Source organism: Prionailurus bengalensis, chromosome E4, assembly GCF_016509475.1.
Source record: "Prionailurus bengalensis isolate Pbe53 chromosome E4, Fcat_Pben_1.1_paternal_pri, whole genome shotgun sequence".
Classification (NCBI taxonomy): Eukaryota; Metazoa; Chordata; class Mammalia; order Carnivora; family Felidae; genus Prionailurus; species Prionailurus bengalensis.
The window spans coordinates 25315917-25335032 of NC_057360.1; the positions used below are offsets into that span (position 1 = coordinate 25315917).

Here is a 19116-nt window from a genome sequence, read left to right on the forward strand (position 1 = left end):
AAGAGAGTTTAGGCCTCCATTGTCACCACAGATAAGGTGATGGCAGGTGTCCTCCTGTGAGAGAATCTCCAGCTCTGTAAGCTAGGTGTCACATTTGCCCCACTGTGATGTACTTTCAGTGCGACAGCTTGATTTGGGGTTATTGTCCATCCCTCCTTTGAAGGAAGAGATGACATGAGGTTCTCCGGCGATCACGAGAGGAGACACAGGCAGAGGGGGCTCTGAAGTCACACAGATGTGTGTGAACCCACTGTCCCCTGTTACTGGCCATGTGATTCCAAACATTGAACCCAAACTCTCCAAGTCTCACTTTCCCTCTTTGTGAGACAAACTCCCATCCGAGCTAACATTTACTGACTGCTTGTAATGAGCGTTGGGCACTTTTACGTGGATTGCCTCATTCAGTTCTCAGAACAATCCAGTGCAGTAAGTCCCAGCATTATTCCCATTTTACAGATGAGATGATGTGGGCTTCAAGATGTGAGGACACTTTCTGAGGTCGCACAGATTCGGACCCAGACGGGCTCTCTGACTCCAGAACCTCTGCCTTGATAATAGGGTTGGTGTGAAGATTGAGTGAGTTGACATATGTAGATTGGACAATGCAGAACTGGTTCGGGGTAAATCCTCAGTGCATTGTGGTGATGATGTTGCTGAGGAGGAGGACAGAAAACAATCAGCTAAGAGCTGTGTCTGGTGCAGGCCTGACTTGCAAAGGGATCGCAGAGCAGACTCTTCCCCAGGGAGAGTTAATAAGATCCAACCCCTCACTTTACAGATGAAGATGCTGAGACCCAGGGAAGTCGAATGTGTTGTCCAAGGTCATAGAGCTAATTATGGGCCTGACTCTGATCAGAAGGGATGCTCCCAACTGGGACAGTGGTGCTCCCATCCCAGGTGGGACCAGAAAGGTTCTGTAGGCTGCCTCAGTGAAGCTGACAGGAAGTCATGAGCTGGGTATGAGTTTGCCATACATTTACTTCAAATCCCCATTCCTCCTGAGTCCGTCTCCATGGTTCTAATGTAATCCAGTGCCCATCCTTGTCTCTAGGTTGTTCTTCTACCCAAGATACAACTCTGCCTTCCACAGGGACTCTTTCGATTTCTCCCCATCTCATCTATTGCCATCATTCCTGGAAACCTCACCATCCATGGAGTTACTCATGGCCCCCTTGTCTTGGGCTCAGATAGCACTCCCTCCATTCCCCACCCCACCCCCACCCCGCCATTGCTGGTGCAGGCATCGTTTGGGCCCCACCGTGATCCAGAGCTGGAGACTGGACTCCTGACTCACATAAGAACACCTGCTTTATAATTTGATATCCATGCCACTTATTAATCATGTGACCTCAGGCAAGTTATTTAACTTCTCTCAGCTTCACTTACTTCTCTACAAATGGCAATAATATGAGGACCTATGCTATAAGTATGCCAGAGGTACCTAAAGCATTTAATGCAGTGCCTGGCCCAAAGTGCTCGATCAGTGCCTGCGGTGGTTGTTTTCAAGATTCCTCCTCTAACTTCAACTTTTTTTAAACCTCCTGTTTATCCTTCTCCCCTTTTCCTATGTCCCAATGTTTAGATCCTAAATCCTGATGTTCTCTGGGTTTAAGCTTCCTTTACCAACCTGGACCTGATGGTCCTTTCTTTGACTGAGAGGCACAACTCCAAACTAAAAGTTCTTGCTTCCTTCTTGGTGCATCGTAACCTTGTCCAGGAACTAGAACCTAGGCCTTTACAAGTGTTTGCCTGTTTCTTATCATGTTCCTATTCATTTTTCCAAAGTAGCTGTTGTCAACCCTTCCCAAACCCCTACCACACACACTGGACTTATAATTATTCAATTAATTATCTTAAATTATTGCTCACTATCTGTGACCCTAGACTAGCTTTTGAGTTCTGTGAGGTGATGACTTCATTGATTTACTCATGTCGTATCCTGCAAACCTAGCATATGGAGGCAGACCACCTTCACGGGGACTTCACCGCAAATTAACGAAGATCAAGGCTGTTCAAACTTACGTATCTCAGATATGTCCCTTCCCTGACCAATTCTTTCTGTCTTCATCCACCCTACTTTCTTTTACTCTACTTCTGATTTTATTTTATTTTATTAAAAAAAATTTTTTTTTCAACGTTTATTTATTTTTGGGACAGAGAGAGACAGAGCATGAACGGGGGAGGGGCAGAGAGAGAGGGAGACACAGAATCGGAAACAGGCTCCAGGCTCTGAGCCATCAGCCCAGAGCCTGACGCGGGGCTCGAACTCACGGACCGCGAGATCGTGACCCGGCTGAAGTCGGATGCTTAACCGACTGCGCCACCCAGGCGCCCCTCTACTTCTGATTTTAAGGAGCACAAGTTCTTCTACTTCTTCTGGGTCCCCCTCCTTCTCCAGAATTTTCCTTCACCAGATACATTCTTTTGTTTCTTTAATCTTTTATCTTCCCGTGCTCTTTTCCTTCTGCCTGCAATACATCTGGAAAGATCTTGCTTTGGAGTCATAGGGACCTGGTAGGGAAACTTGGCTTTTCTTGCCAGCTGTGTAACTGGGACATTGCTTCGACTTCTGCAAGTAAGCCTTATGTCTTCATTTGGAAAATGAGAGTGCTACTATCTATGGATCAGCATTGTTGTGAAAATAAATTGAGCTAGTGTTTGCAAAATCTCCAGCAAAAAGTATGGCATATAGTAAATAGATAAAACTCCCTGCCCCAAATCCCAAATAAATACATCAAAATAAAACCCTACCATCCCTAGGTCCCACCACCTTCTCCTGCTAAAATCAGACAGGAACTCCTTCCTTCATTTTCTGGCACCCAAACTAGAAACTTCCTGGTATCCACACGCAGCCCTCTTCTCTCCATCATAATTCTGTTCTCAGGCTTACTTCTCTACCTTCCTAGGGGTAACATTTTATCAGTTAAACTCTTTCCTTTAATTTCAACTCCTCCTATTCAACCAGTCTTTTCTGATTAGATCCACATCAAACATACTCAAGACAAACAAAACAAAAAACAAAAACACAGAAAACCGCATTTTTTCCTGACCTCCTGTTTCCTTCTAGTAAAGCTATCTGATCTTTCTACTCCCCTTCTTGCAAGAGACATCTGAGTTCACTGTTTTCTGCTTCCTCTCCTCTCATTCACCACCACGTTCACCACAGTGTGCCCAGGATCCCCGTTACACCACTAAAGCTGCTCCCTCCCATGGTTGCTGAATCTCACCACCGAATCCAACAGCCACATCTCAGCCCATAGCTAGCTTGACCTCTGGGTAGTGCTGGACACGTGGCTGCTTCCTCCTCCTTGAAACGTTCGCTTCCCTGGCTTTTTGCAGTGCTGTGTTATCCTTCTATCTCTCAGGCTCTTTCACAGACCTCTTGATGTATCTTATGAGTGGGCTCAATAATTATTTACATTATTTTTTTTAATGTTTTTTTATTTGGAGAGCAGGGGAGGGGCAGAGAGAGAGAGAGAGAGCGAGCAAGGAGAGAGACAGAGAAAATCCCCACAGACTCTGTGCTGTCAGTACAGAATCCAACTCCGGGCTTGAACTCCCGAACCATGAGATCATGACCTGGGCCAAAATCAACAGTCGGACGCTTAAAGGACTGAGCCACCCAGGCACCCCAATAATTGTTAACATTATTATTATTGTTGCTTTTATTATTATTATCATTATTAAACCCTAATCTTCTTGAACTATTTCTAATTACTCGAACACTCTTAATTCTAGGCCTTCACTTGTGTGGGTCCCCCTTCCTGCCAGACTCTTCTCCACCTTCTCTTCCCTTCTTTCTCTTAGCTTCTGGCTCTTCAACTTCACATCTCAGCTTAGAAGCTTCTCTCTCCTGCACATCTTGCCTTTCCTCCTTAGGTCTGGCTAAGGCACCCCTTCTGGGTACTTTCCCAGCAACGTCTGCTTTCCCTGTCATACCACTCTTCATGTATACCGTAATTACCAAATTATGTTTTCTTGGCTCAAATAGCCTCTCACTGTAAGTTCTGAGGGCTTCGTTGTGCCTATTTTTTAGCCCCTGGCAGAATGCCTGGGTCCCATAATGGGTGTGTGCGAATGAGTGAATGGATGGGTGGAGGTGGCATTATTGCTGTGTTGGATTGGGAATTAGTATACCTTATATTTTTAATGCTACATAGTATTACCTGTGTGAACTCTGTCAAGCCCCTCCTCCAAGCTTCTTGCTCTATACAATTGAGAAAAGTTCAGCAATATTCCTGAGGGCACTTTGCAGGTGCTCTCTCTTTTTTAATCTGCACAAAGGCCCAACACAGTTGAGACTTTGATGAAAGGAGATAATGTCTGCATCTTGTCTAGCATGGATGGTTTCCCGAGCAGGGTTCTCTTCACCAATGCCATCGGTGAAGGCAGAAAGGTAATGTTCTTTCTTTATCTGTAACTTGACTCAGGTTGCTCGCAAGCGCTTGTTTTTGTTCAATGGAAAATAACACGAAATCTAACATTAACAGCAAACTTTCAGCTTTGCCATTCAAGGTATTTATTTAGTCTCTTCTGATTTAAAAACAACAGGCTTGTCCAAGTAACTCTTCCAAGTCACTTTGAATTTACTCTTTTAATGTTTTCTTTTAATGTTTATTTATTTTGGGGGGGGGGGTGGGGGGGAGTAAGGCAGAGAGAGAGGGAGACACAAAATCCAAAGCAGGCTCTAGGCTCTGAGCTGTCAGCACGGAGCCCAACGCGGGGCTCGAACTCATGAGCCGTGAGATCATGACCTGAGTTGAAGGTCAGGTGGTTAACCGACTGCGCCACCCAGGCACCCCTGAATTTACTGTTTTAGATAAATGCAGTGTTTTAGCATTCTCTCCCTGCCCTTTCCTTCCCACGCCCTGCCCACAGTGGAAAAGCCGGAGAAGGCCTTTGGCCTGTGGTCTTTATGTCCTCCTTGCATCCACTGATAGTGTCCATCCACTGCTTAGAGACCACCTTGCTGAGCCAGCTCTGCCTTGGCTCTCATGGGCACTGAATCTCCTTGGAGGCTTCCACAGCTCCAAATGGTATTCTACCCCGCCTCTGCCTCTAGCCCCTGCTACAGGTGCCTCTTCTGCAAGCAATGGCAATCTCCTGGCAGGCAGGCAGGCTAGCTCTCAGGTCTGAGTTCCTCAGAGCCTGTGGAAACTTCTGGATTACCTTCGTAAGAACTTGGAGGAGACAAGGTATGGAAAAAAGAGCATCCACAAGGGTTTTTATGGGCAGGGATTTTATGACCTGTTTTCTGATGTAAGTGTTTTGTGCATTAGTAGTTTATAAAAGAAATCATTGAATGAGTGATTCTCTAGCCATCTCTCTGCCTAATCATTGCCACGTTAGTGTTTCATGCTGTCTTTGATTCTCATTTTATCTTGGATTTCTACTCCCTCTTCAAGGTTTTAAACCCAATGTAGGAATGAGGGTGAGTGGGGCTCTGAGCCAACCTCTCATAGGAGTCTAACCCATGTTACCCCCCTCTTCCTTCCCTGGCACAGGAGCAATTTTATTTACATCCTCCCTGATGGAAAACAACCTTACATCATATTCTGCTTTCTCCATACTCCTTGTCTTAGAGGACCATATGTCTTGTCTTAAGGTGACCGTATGTCCTGGTTTTTGCCTGTGGTGGTCATGGTTTATGCCCATTGTCTCTGTGTAATTAATAGGCATGCCCCTCTTCGCTCTCAAAAATGTCCTGGCTTAGATGGTAAATTTCATGGCTACTCTGCTTTTGATAAACATGTGAAATTCAGGCCTCCAAACTTAGATTTCTTTTTGATTTAAAGCTTGGCTTTGGGAATTGCATCAAAACCCTTTTCTACCCCAATTTCCTGCCCCTTGCAAGTAAAGACTTGGTTTTTATGACTGTTGTTCTAATGAGGGAATTATAACATCTATTTTTTTAATGTATGTTTATTTATTTTTGAGAGAACGAGAGAACACAAGTGGGAGAGGGGCAGAGAGAGAGGGAGATACAGAATCTGAGGCCTGGGAATGCTCCAGGCTCTGAGCTGTTAGCACAGAGCCTGATGCAGGGCTCAAACTCATGAACCTGGAGGTTATGGCCCGAGCTGAAATCAGGTGCTCATCTGATGGAGCCACCCAGATGCCCCATAACATCCATTTTAAAGACAAAGATACCCAATAACTTTAATTAGGAGAAATGAAAATGTTTCACAAAAGAAAAAACAAACATTTAAATATGGCAACAGCATGGCGCCACCAATCCATGATCCTGGGCAACACATTGTCCTGGTGCACATTGGTGGGCCTCAGATACTCAGGTGATTCCATCCCTTAGAATTAAGAACTGTTAACGTATTGTCCTTTTGACAAATTTTAGAAAAGAAAGAAAACATTGTAGCCAGAGTCTTTTTTTTTTCTTTTGATTAGAGAGAGAGAGAGAGAGAGTGGAAGAGGGGCAGAGGGAGAGAGAGTGAGAATCCCAAGCAGGCTCCACACCCAGTGCAAAGTCTGACTCAGGGCTTGATCTCGCAATGGTAAGATCATAACCTGAGCTGAAATCAAGAGTCAGACGCTTAACCAACTGAGCCACCCAGGTGCCCTCAGAGTCATTTTTAACCAATTCAGTCACTTTATTCTAGGCTATGTCTGTACATCCCCTGAGGACAGTTGGTAGAAAGCTGTAGCTCTTATTTGAATAGTGAAGAGTATGTTGAGGGTTAAGATAATTCATAAAATATATTTTAATATAAAAACATTAGCTGAGTATATAGGCAAGCAATGAATGTTGTTTTCCAAATCTATGTGGTAATCTTATTCTGCTCATCTTATTCTGATTAGAATCAGAGCACGTTGCTCTGTTTTGGCAACATGCATGACATTGATTTTATTTTATTTTATTTATTTTTTAAATGTTTTTATTTATTTTTGAGACAGAGACAGAGTATGAGCAGGGGAGGGGCAGAGAGACAGGGAGACACAGAATCTGAAGCAGGCTCCAGGCTCTGAGCTGTCAGCACAGAGCCCGATGCAGGGCTCAAACTCACGGACTGTGAGATCAGACCTGAGCTGAAGTTGGACACTCAACCGACTGAGCCACCCAGGCACCCCGCATGACATTGATTTTAAAAAATGAAAAGGTGTGTTCATCATTAAGTCATTGGGAGAAAATTATAGTTAATCTTAATTAAAACACTTAATTTGGTAAGCAGGATCTTTTAAAATAAAGTATCCATGGGATGAACCATTAAAACATGGGGCCTCAAAAGGTTTTAAAAGAGGCTGGGAATCTTTTGCAGGCAATAGAATGGCTTCAGCGACTGAATTTCAGTAGGGTGTTTACTTTCAGAAGTTCTTCTGGTAGTAGTGAAGGATTTGCCCTGAGGCATTCACACCCTCCCATAGTTTGTCTTGTAAAAGATTGTTTTTTTAGGGTGGTTGACTTGGATTAGGGTTCAGAATGCATTACGAATATCACTTTGGCCTCATTAGACTCAGGGGACAGCTGACTCTGCATTAGGGGACAGACAGTGACCACTGAGGGCTGATGAGCAGTGACCAGGGTTTCCCACAGTCATTATTACTGTGGCTTCCTAAACATTTCTCCCTAATATCACTCTGATCCTTGAGTAGGAAGCAGAGCCTGCCTCCGGGGATACCGGTGTGTTTAAGAGGTAGAGTCTCCAAGAGGATGTGGAGGAGCAGTGGAGGTTGGACAATCAGGGCCAGTCTCACATTATTACTACCTTTCTCTCTTTCATCTACAGTCCGTGAGCTTATGCCTCTTCCTATCTCTCTTCCTTTTCACCTTCCCCACACCCACAGATGGGGTGGCCGCCTTCCGCGCCTTTTTGAAGACCGAGTTCAGCGAGGAGAACCTAGAATTCTGGCTGGCCTGTGAGGAGTTCAAGAAGACCAGATCAACTGCAAAACTGGTCTCCAAGGCCCATAGGATCTTTGAGGAGTTTGTGGATGTGCAGGCTCCGAGGGAGGTGTGTTGGCGGTGGTGAGAGTCTTGTAAGACCTCTATCCATGGCTCCTGGCTCACATCTCTCTCTTGGCGGGGGTTTGAGCCAGTCTTGTTGGGGACTGTCTTCTGAACTGAGCCTCGCTGCTCTGATGGCTCTTAATGAAAAGAGGATCACTTCTAAAGTGCACAGCCCAGGGCTTCTAAAGAGGGGCTCTATTAGGAGTGCTTTAGTTGTCTTTCAAACATGTGCCTGCAAGACCTGTGTTTCTATAGGGATTCTGTAAGGATAGATGCCATTGAATCCATGTTAGTTTTCCTAGTGGAAGGCAGCACAGGTTAATGGGATGAGCATCCCCTTTGGAATCTTATTCCAGTCTCAGCTCTACCAGTTAGAAGCTGTGTGGTCTTATCCGAGTTATCTAGTCTCTCTGACTCCCATTTGCCCCAAAGTGAAAGTGTACCTTTCAAGACTACTCTGAGTATTAGGGATAAAGCACCTCGTCAACATCTGTCACTGCCTATTAATGGGTCATTACAGTCATTTATATTATTTTATAATAAGTTAGCATTTATAGTAATAAAATGAATCTCTATATATGGCTGTGCTGAGTTATAAAACAGAACTTTACTTGGGAGGATTTTATAGAAACAAAATGTTTGCTGTCTACAAGTTTTGGTGTGCTATATACCTAGGAGTCTTCAATTATTCTTTGACTTGGGAGGTAGGAGGTCTTTGGCCAGTGCCCAGGATGCTGTAGATCCTTTAAAATGCTGCTTAGAACAGAGATGTCCATTCTAACCATAATCTCTCCTCTTGGGGCATTTGTTTCTTTAGTGGTTAAGAACAAACAAGAGGGCAAGCTTCCTTTAGGGAATCCACATTAATACTTACCTTCAGTGTCACTCTTTGCTTGACATCATGAAGACCCCTGGATTAGGAGTTAAGTGATTTGGGATTTTGCCTTGGCTCTGTTACTAACTTTCCATACTGCTTTAGAGCAGCCTTTTAGTATCTCTTTTCTTCAGTGTCCTTATCTGTAAATTTAGACAAAAAATGTCTGTTTTTCAGGCCTCACAGGATTCTTGCTGGGATTAAAAGAGATAACCTCCATGAAAACAGTTTGAAAAGCATGACTAAGCTTACATATATAAGATACTGTCATTAGTAATTATTACATAGCTAGGAGAAGTTGCCAGGCACCTTGGCCCTTGAGGGCCTGTGACCATGCTCTCTGTTTGTGTCTCCAGGTAAACATAGACTTCCAGACCCGAGAAGCCACGAGGAAGAACATGCAAGAGCCATCCCTGACTTGCTTTGACCAAGCGCAGGGAAAAGTACACAGCCTCATGGAGAAAGACTCTTATCCCAGGTTCCTGAGGTCCAAAATGTACTTAGATTTGCTGTCCCAAAGCCAGAGGAGGCTCAGTTAGACCTCAGATGGGGACTCTTGGAGATCACTGGCTTCCCCCCTCCCCTTGCTGCCAAGACCATATTCTAATGTGAAATGTCATAGGTGTTCAAAAAGCAATGGTGTTTAGTTTGGGAGCCTGGGGGATGAGGAGTGGATGAAGGGCCATTCCAAAGTAAGATCCAGTCACCAGAGCTCGGACTCTATCCCATTAACCCATGTTTGTGTTTTGGTTAGCGGTAGCACCTTGCTGCTGTTACCCTCCTTCTGGGGCAGCAACTTGCCCTTCACAATGCCTTGGGTCATTTCCGCTGAGAAGGCAGATTTCCTATGCTGGGCTAATGTGTAAATAATGCAAATGCAATTCCCACCACTTCCACACCCTCCTCAGTTAGGATTCCTGGCTCTAACTTGTACTATACCCCTGTGAGGAATAGCTAGAAGACTCCGGCTCACCTAGGTGATTTGCTGTCACAATGTAGTGGCCAGTGCTAGTGTAGGAGAGAGGTTTGTGGGGAATCCCAGGTTTCTAATGCTGTCATTGACAGGTGGCCTCTGGGAGAAGCGGCAAACTCCATGGAGCTGGCTATTTCTTCCATTTCCATTAGACCAGTGTGAAAAGCTGTCATCACTGCCCATCTTAGCCTAGGAAATTCACAAGACATTTTTACTCTCACAATTCCATGAAGGGTCTTAGAAGATCTCTTATATGATTTCTGATGTGGCATCTGCTTTTAAGAAAGATACAGCTTGCAGATCTTCCTTGATTCTACCAAGAAGTATTCCAGAAGTCGAATGACCAGGGAACATAGCTCCAGTAGACTTTTGTGCAATGGGGCGCCATATAACCTCTCTGTTGCTTAATGTATTCTCCGCCGTCACCTCCCTGTGGCATCACACATCACTGATCTCTTAGAATGACAGACAGCTTGGCAAAGGGAGGTGAATTCCCATAGCATGGACAGCTTTCATGGTGCCTAATACTTTCCTTGTCTCTCCCTGTACCCCCTTCCATGCAGGTCATGTAATTATGATGGGGGAGAATGGGAACTTAGGCTGTAACTCTTCAGCTTGCTTCCTGGGAGCATGCTTTCTTAGAAAGGTCTCTCTCATGAGGGCCATCTTGGCTATTCAGCAACTTCCTTCTTGATCTCTGACCTTTTGGGATTGAACATGGAACAGGAGGTGAGGCTAAGATCACTGTGAACATCTGGCTGTGGAGAATCTTCCTAAAATGCTTTCATGGTACCCTGAGGCTCCTTTTGGAAATATGTCAGGATACTCTTCCTTGGAGGGTGAGCGTAAAGCACCCTAGCTTCCTGAGAGAAAAGTGGACTTCGGCACAAATTTGCAGTGCCAGGGATATGAATCCTCAGCAGAGAGACCGGAAAGTGGAAGAGGAGTCTGGAAGAGGCTGGTCTCCAGGTGGACCAAATCGTAGAGAATATGGTGGAGTTACTATTGGGATAATTCACAGCCGGTGGATTTGGAGTCATTGCAGATCTCCACAACTTTCAGCTTGACTAAATGAAATAGCTGCGATGAGGCGTAAGCTCTGGAGTGCAGGCGATTGAGAACTGGGCTGAAGCATTCTCCTTTTGTGGGGTGATGGGCCTCTTTAGGTACACAGGATTCTAGTGTTTGCATTCCTGTCCAGTAACTTTGTGAATTTCTTCCTTCCTTGGCTGCAGCTAGACAAGTTCAAGAAGGCTCTTGAGTCCCACTGGTGTTAGGGTCCATTGCTCCGCCATGACACGTTGTATCTGTAAGTGAGGGCTGGTGAGTCTGTCTGAACCATCAAGGAGAGAACACATACCTCTTAGCCCTCACACCGAAGCACTCTGTGAAATCTCATGTTCAAGAACTCCGATGCCTCAAATAGGTGTTGTTAGTTAGATCAGGTAGTGTTCCCCTGCCCCCACTGGTAAAAAACCATTCTTAGCTAAAGCTGCCAGAATTAATTTAATGATCAAATTCTTGAACAGGGTATTTTAAACATTGTTTACATATGAAATGTACATCTGCTGCCAACTCTACTGTCGAATATGAGGTGCATGTAAATTGGAACCGCACAGAGTTATGGAAAAATGAAATGTTTCAGAGGGGCCTTTTTACCACTTCCACTATCCCCAGGAGAAGTCTGAACAAGACTGTTGTGCAGTGGCCTCACTTGAGGCCTAGAGTTCTTGCCAACCATTGGTGGAATGAAGGCTGCAGATGGTGGTGTCATGGCGCCCAGTGACTTCCTCCCACGATGGGGAGGCGTGAAGGACCAAGCTTGGGTATCCTGAATTTTGCTGCTATGTGAGCATATGTGGGCATGTGTCTGTGTGTAGAGGAATGTGATGGCTATATTTATGGTACTCCCGTGGAGTGTCTGCGTGCGTGTGTGTGTGTGTGTGTGTGAGACCATTGTGAGCATGAGTCCAGGACACCACAGAGACCATCTTCCCATGGGGTAGAGCTGTCCTCACACCCTTTCTGTCCTGCTTCCCACAAAAGGCACAGAGCTCTCTGCTCTGATGCCTATGTTCAGGCACTTAGGTCATGCCAACCCAGATTTTGGTCTGTGACGAAACAAAGAGAAATGTTTACAACATCTAGAGCAATATCAAAGCATACCTCATCCATGACCGTCCATGTCTCCCGGTCCTGCCCTCTTGCCCGTCTCCTCTTCCACAAGCCCTCATCTGCCTCGCTAGGTGGGCCTCTGCAGGTGCCACTTCTTCCATTTAAGGTCTTCCTTTTGTCCTCGTGCCAGGCTTGTGCTGTGGACTGCCTTCTGGGCTTGAGGCTTGCTCTGGGCCTGGGACCTCTGAAGACCCAGGGCAAGCCAGGGCAGGAGGCCAGGCAGAGCTGTGATCTTTAGGACTGCTCTCCACCCCCAAGTGGCCTTTTGGCCCCATTTGCGCGTCAACCTGTTTTTAGGCTAGGTGTAAGATTTCCCATTGCCTTTGGCAAACCAAATAGACCATAATCAGTAACAACCATTCATAGCCCCAGGGCACCTTTGGGGTGAGGAAGGATCCTCTGAGCATGCCCAGGCTCACCCAGAAAGCCTGTTACAAGTGCTCATTCCCAGGTTGCACACCCAGAGATGCTGATCCAAAAGACCTGGGTTTTCAGACCCAGAAAACTGCATTTTTAGTAAGTCCTCATAGACCATGCTTTGAAAAAAGATGTTCTAAGACAGTGGCTCCCACCATTGGCTGCTCATTGGAATCACCTGTAGAGTTTTGAAATCTAAATGTCCAGGTCCCACCCCAGAACAGCTTGGGGCCACGACCCAAGACATCAGCAGTTTTCAGAGCTCCCCAGGTGATTCTACGTGCAGGTGAGGTGAGGAAGCACCGGCCTGAGGAGTGAGGATGTGCAGGGCTGAGCTTATGCAAACATGTGGCCAAGAGGGCTGGAGCAAGCCAAGATGCAATCAGGCACAACACCCGGAACCCACCAGCCCTGAGCTTGATTCGGGGAGGCTGTCTCTGTGCTGTCTCAGTCTGATTCACTCCTTTGAGATCAAAACGTTCCAGCTGCATGCAGTGTTCGGCAGCGGGTGTGCCGATGGTGGGGAGCTCTGGAGGGTATTTGATTAAGAGAGGTTTTCCCACTCATCCTGAGCCCCATTCGCAGTGCTTCCTCCAAGCTTGCCTCCTGGGCTGCTCCCTTGTCTGTTTGCTCTCATGCACTCTGTGTTTGGCCGTCTGCGTTCGGTTGTGCCTCTGTATCCAAGGCCATGGGATGACGTGGTAGTTGAAACTCAGGTAGCAGGGGAAAGGGTGTGTCGGGGTAATAATAGCGGAAGCACGACAACTTCCAGGTTTCTCATCGGAGGGTCACCCACCCCAGGAATATGCTCTTTGGAGCTTTCTTTTCCAAGGCCACAATGGGGCTTCAGTGCCTGCTGTTAGCCCTCACGATCACCTCTTTGGTCTCAGGCTGGGTGGGCAGATGAAAGTTCCTAGTTGATTTTATTCTCTGGTGCTCCCCCTCCCCGCCCGCCCCAGAACTTGCTGCTCTGAATAAACCAAAGCTGTGAAACGGTGTTCTGCCCCGGGCGGCAGGCCCAGCCTCCGGGAGCAGGGGGCCGGGGTGTGCACACGCCCCGGGGCCCTGGACTGTGAGGGAAAGACACGAATCCATTGTGTTGAGAGCTGGGGGAGGGGGGGTGGGAAGAGACTAAAGAGGAAGGAACAGGGTGGGAAAGACGAATGGCTGAGGTGCCGGCTGCCTCTCCATGAAGCAGAAGGGAGAGGTGAAAGTGGCACAGGCAGAGGCAGAGATGGTCCCCATCGACACGAGCGCCCAGAACCATCCTGACCGTGTCCGTGCCTACTTCCACGCAAAGCAGAGGAATCTGATTTTCCACCTGACACTGTCCTTCAGTGCGCCGAGCGTCAGCCCTCATTAAATATGCGTCTCTCCGGGTCAGAAGCGGGAGAGGTGGCAAAAGTCACCCCTGCCTTTGAGAACCTGTGCCACTTGGCCTGAGATCGTGGAGGAAGAAGCCAAGAGCAGAAATGTCTTCCTGTCCCTGTGGCCTCTCGGGACCGCCCAGGGATGCCGTGGACCAAGATGGGAGGCTGCGGGACGGGGCCACTGGCCTTCCCAGGGTTGGGGGCCAGGCCCGCTCGAGAAACTGCTCCCTTGTGGATCGTTACTCCCTTTGGACCCTTCGGCCGCCTTCCGTGTGCCGCGTGCGGGGAAAGGTGGCCGGCGGCTTGCGCTCCAGCCGCGGGAGCCCTAGCTGAGTCACGCGCGGCGTGCACCACAGATCCGTAGCCGCCCAGCTGCCATTTAAACCGCTTGGCTGATGGAGTCCTCATTGAGTTGTCTCATTACTGTGCAAAGTGGGATAATGTCATTCACCTTTACTATAAACAAGGCTGTGAGAACATAATAAACACACCCTGAACACGCTGCCCTTCGCTCTCTGCCCACGTTTCTGGCCAGCTGACTCTTTATGAGGAGACGCTTCGCACAACACACGGGCTCCCCCAGGGGGGCACGTGGCCTCCCCAGGCAGGGGCTGGCACGGGGCGGCCATCAGGAAAAGCAGCCGTGTGGGTGGGGAGTGGTTTGGGACGGTGTGGGGGGTGGAGGGTGACTTTAGGTGACGAGGGTGGCTTCGGAACCGTAAAGTGCTACACAAATACGAGGTTTTTATTAGCACCACCTACTGCTTGAAATGCAGGGAGAGACAAGGCTGAGCGATGGTGTATGTATTTGTTCAGCTGGAGCAGTCTGAAAATGGAGGGGGTTGATCTTGCTCATGACTGCGGCGCACTTCATACGGTCGGCGTGTCCCTGAAAAGTGTGCTTTAGTCATCAAGCACACTGGTCTCTGGTGATCGGGTCCGTGGAGGGGACCAAAGGAGAAGAGGGTGCAGTGTCTGCTTGTAAAAGCTCATTTTGCAGGTGTGGGGAAAAGCTAGAGATACACGAAATGTTAATAATCCAGATCATTAAAATGCACCAGAGAAGGTCTGTCTAAAGGAAAGCGGGTGTTTCTTCACAGGTGGAATGCTTTGGGTTAACTGAAAAAGCCTTTTGTCATGCAAACCATCACTCCCAAAATCCAGTGTTGAGGACTGGGCTTTGAGGGGTAGCAGCCTGGGCAGGACAGGGACCTGCTGCTGGGGAGGGTGTGTGATTGGTTCCTCTCTTTCCAGCTATGCCCCTTACCCTTATTGCCACTTGGGTTTCTGACCCTTCCAGAACTGAGAAGGGCAGGGAAAGAAGAGAGGGAAGGGAGCGGGGGTGGGGGGGTGCTCTTTGGGCCTGGGAAAACTCTGGTGGGTCCTTCCTGGGTTCCTTGGAGACCCTGCCTCTGAGGACTCTTTCCCTGTTACCTCCAGCTCCCCTAAACAGGCTGAATGCTTTCCTACTCTGGCTGGTGCTTGCTCCTTCTTGGGAAGTGCCCTAGCTTCCCTCTGCTGCACTCTGTTCCTCCAGGCCACCCTTTGGGACAGCTCCTTGGATGACCCCATGCCAGTCTTCGTCTCAGAGACCCACAGCTGGCCGACTAGAAGCATTTGGGGCATACTTGACCCTAGAATCACAAGGCTTCTGCTCTGCACCCAGAGCCCCCTGCCAGCCCCCAGCTCATGTTTTGATTTTCTAGGCTGGGATTAGGTTTCCAAGCCTCAGGGGCACATGTCAGGCTCTCCCAGGAACCCTGTATACCCACACTCCCTGGGGGTGAGGTGAGAGGCAGGCACTTAGCCCTTTGGGAGGGAGGCTGGACTCATAGTACACTAAAAGCTCCAAAAACCTTCACAAATTCTCTCTGGCCCTGACCTTTTTCTCTGGTGGGACAGCTTTGGAGTGCCCCTCACTGGTCCCCTGGTCCCTCCCTGCAGTGTTTGCTGGGTCTGGAACCCTTTGGATCTGAGATCTATCTCCTAGGCCTTGACAGAGCCTCTTTCAGATGGAAAACACTTAACACTATGCTGAGCATCTCATTACCACGAAGTAAATGTGGGGAAAACAAGCAAAATCCCTTCTGTCCTATTGTCTACGCCAAGCAAGTGGCCAGAGGAAAACAAGAGAAGTCATTGATATAACTCCCTCCTGTGGATGCATTTCTTAGTTGAGGTCTGTTCTTGTCCCCTGTCCAGGAGGTAGGGGACAAAGCCATTTTGAAAGCTAGAAGGAAAGTGTGGGGACCTGTCATGGGTGCTGCCTCCCCTGCCCATGACTGGTTCTATAGCACAGAGGGGACACCAATCCCCCCACTGCACGTCACAGTGGCTGTGTGCCCAGCCATGAAAACAAAGCCGCGAGCCTGAGAGAACCATCTTTGACTGGAGTTCCGTCAGCACACTCTTCCAGATAATTGGGGCTCTGATGCTAGACAGTCTGAGTTTGAATCTCAGCTGTGAACTCTGCTTACAAGTTGTGTGGGCCTAGGAAAGTTATTTCCCTGTGCTTCAGTTTTCTCATCTGTAGAACTAAAATAAAAACAGAGCCAACTGCTTGGGGCTGTTGTGAACACAGTGTACGTTAACACGGAAGCCTGTTTATCCCAATGCCTAGGACATAGCAGGCACACAGTGGGTACCAGCTGGTGCCTTCTCTCCCACGGATCACCAGGACTCCAGCCAGCACCTCCATTCCAAGTCCGCTTGGCTTCTTGATTGAAGGCAAAAGGTGTTACGTGATCAGTGTCTCCCCCTTTCCCACTAAACCATAAACTTCCTGAAGACTGTCTGCCTTGTTCCCTACTCCAGTCCCTGGATAATTATTGAAACAATATTATTTCTACAAATGTTTTTGAGCAGCCCTTCTAGATTAGGCACTTCTAGGGTAGGCTGGATGTGGAGGTCAGAAATCTACTACCTGGGCCCTCAGAGAACTTACTTAACTCTCACTGGAACTTAGCCCTTCACAAGCATTGGCACAAGGCTTACCAAATGAGGGGTATAGAAAGTGAGTGGCTGTAGACTCAAAAGCGGCCATATAATAGAAGACAATTTAGGAGCCAGGAGCTTTGTAGAGCAATTTAGATGCTCCATCTCGTTGAATCCCCACCACAATGCTATGCGGTAGGGTGTTGATTTGCTAGGCTTCTGTCACAAAATACCACAGACTGAGTAGCTTAAACAACAGACATGTATTTCCTCACAGTTCTACAGGCTGGAAATCCAAGATCAAGGTGCAAGCACGATTAATTTCTTCTGAGGCCTCTCTCCTTGGCTGTAGAAGGCCACCTTCTTGCCATCTTTCCTCTGTGACCATGCCCCTTGGGTCTCTTCCTCTTCTTGTGAAAACACCTGTCGGGTTGGATAAGGGCTTACCCCAACAGCCTCATTTTAATTTAATCACCTCTCTGAAGGCCTATCTCCAAATTCAGTCATATTCTGAAGTACTTGGGATTAAGGCATCAGCATATGAATTTGCTGGCAGTGGTGGGGGGTGGGGGGTGTGTGGGACATGACACAGTTCAGCCCATAGCAGGTAGATACCATTTTGGGTTCTTATCCCCGCATACAGATGAGGAAACTGAGGCACAGAGAGCTTAACATACCCAAGGTCATGCAACCTGCAGGTGACAGAATTGGATTTAGAACCCCAGCCCTGTAAACCCACAGCTGGTGTTTTTAACCCCTGCTTTGCTGTAGACTAGAAGGGAATGCATGGGTGGGGTGAGGTGCGTGGGTGCAGGGGAGGGGAGGGGGTGCTGGAGCCGAGCTGCCCCTGGGGTGGGAAGGATGCATGTATACGCCAACACAGGCCGAGGCGGAGGTGAGGGTTGGGGTGGGAATGGGGGTCAGTTCCTTATCTTTTACTTGCTCAAAAATCTGGGCTCCCGGAGATGTTGAAGGCCTGATGGAAATGCTGGTGGCTGACGCATGCACTGCAGAGCCAGCTGGAAATTGGATTCGCCGATTATCTGCCCGAGCTTTTCCCCAGCTTCGCGTTCAGGTGCCTTTGTGCCAGTTTGTTTGGTTTCTGTCCTGCTCTTTGTGCTCTGTCTCCTTTAGGATGATGGGTCTGCTACCGTCTCCTCCAAGCCCGTGGTTCTCCCGGGGCAGGCTGAGTCATAGCCCTGCCCACAACCCCAGACGTGCTGGGTCTCTGTCTCCTGCGTCTGCCGTGGGACAGGCTCCGGGCATGCCCTTCCCACGGAGGGAGAAACAGCCCCATCTCCTCAGGCATTAAGATTAGCCTTGCAGGTGCCAAAAGGGACAGGGGCTCTCCTCTTACACACATGGCAGGTGAGAACATGGAGATTCGGATGCCTGAGATTGAATCCTGAAACCTTTGCTTTTTAGGGTGTGTGACCGTGGGTAAGGAACTTTGCCTCTTCTAGCCTCTGTTTTCTTGTTAGCAAAAGGGGGATAGTAGTACCCACATTTCCAGGCAGGGTGGCTGTGAGGATTGGAGATGAGATGGGCAAAGCACTGGGCAGGAGCTGGCATGTGTAGGCAACGCCAAAATAGTACCCACAGGTATCGGAGATTTCGACCCGGGTTTGCTACCATCCTAGAACCGATCATGGGGCTGTGGGCAGTAGAAAGTCCAGGGCGGTAGGTTGAATGTAAGCTGTATTGACAAATGGGATGCCTGACACTGGAAGCAGAACAAGGTGCCTTTCATTCTGGAGGGTGCTCTGCCCCAGCCAGGGTATTAGGTCCCCGCCTTACATGCCCTACGACCTAAATTAGCAGGGATCACTCACTTGTCATGCAGGCTTTCCAGTGAGACACACAGAATGCAAACAAATGACCCGAACTTTGAATTGACCGAGCTAAAAACAAGATCCTGTGAGTTGCAAAACCAAATTATCTGATGGAGCGCTTTTGGTATGCCCTGCCCCACTTTATGCGGGGGGCCAGAATGCTACTCCTGACTTGTAGCCTTTGGAGACATGTGAGAAACGTCACTGATGTGCATGTTCTCACTCAAGGTCCCAGTGGCTCCGGAACCCACCACGAGTGCAGAATAGCTGTGTATATGTTTGCTGGGAGGTTAAGGGAAATTATTTTAATCTTATGTCTTAAAAATGAAATTGTCTGGGTACCTGGGTGGCTCAGTCGGTTAAACGTCCGACTCTTGGTCTTGGCTCAGGTCGTGACCTCACGGTCTGCGAGATGGAGCCTCACGTAGGGCTCTGCGCTGATAGCGTGGAGCCTGCGGGGGGGGGGGGTCCTCTTTCTCTCCCTCTCTCTCTGCCCCTCCCCCACTTGCACTCTCTATCTCTCTCACTCTCAAAATAAATTAAAAAAAAAACACACACAAACCTTAAATAAAATGAAATTG

The 19116-nt window shown here is 48.1% G+C and overlaps 1 protein-coding gene and 1 long non-coding RNA gene across 5 annotated transcripts in view; one reads left to right on the top strand and one right to left on the bottom strand.

The window, feature by feature from the left end:
* RGS8 (regulator of G protein signaling 8) overlaps positions 1–14271 on the top strand; it is a 43259-nt gene extending 28988 nt beyond the window's left edge. For all 4 annotated transcript variants that reach the window (XM_043569369.1, XM_043569368.1, XM_043569370.1 and 1 more), the window contains 2 exons: positions 7798–7964; positions 9191–14271. In XM_043569369.1, the coding sequence (XP_043425304.1) occupies positions 7798–7964; positions 9191–9373 (350 nt within the window). In that variant the 3' untranslated portion in view covers positions 9374–14271. The remainder of the gene's footprint in view (positions 1–7797; positions 7965–9190) is intronic.
* Positions 14272–16841: 2570 nt separating this feature from the next.
* Positions 16842–17978, bottom strand: LOC122476542. The gene is made up of 2 exons (XR_006295524.1): positions 17643–17978; positions 16842–17126 (listed from the first exon to the last, which is right to left on the bottom strand). It is a non-coding gene; the product is annotated as an uncharacterized LOC122476542 (long non-coding RNA).
* Positions 17979–19116: the final 1138 nt, after the last annotated feature.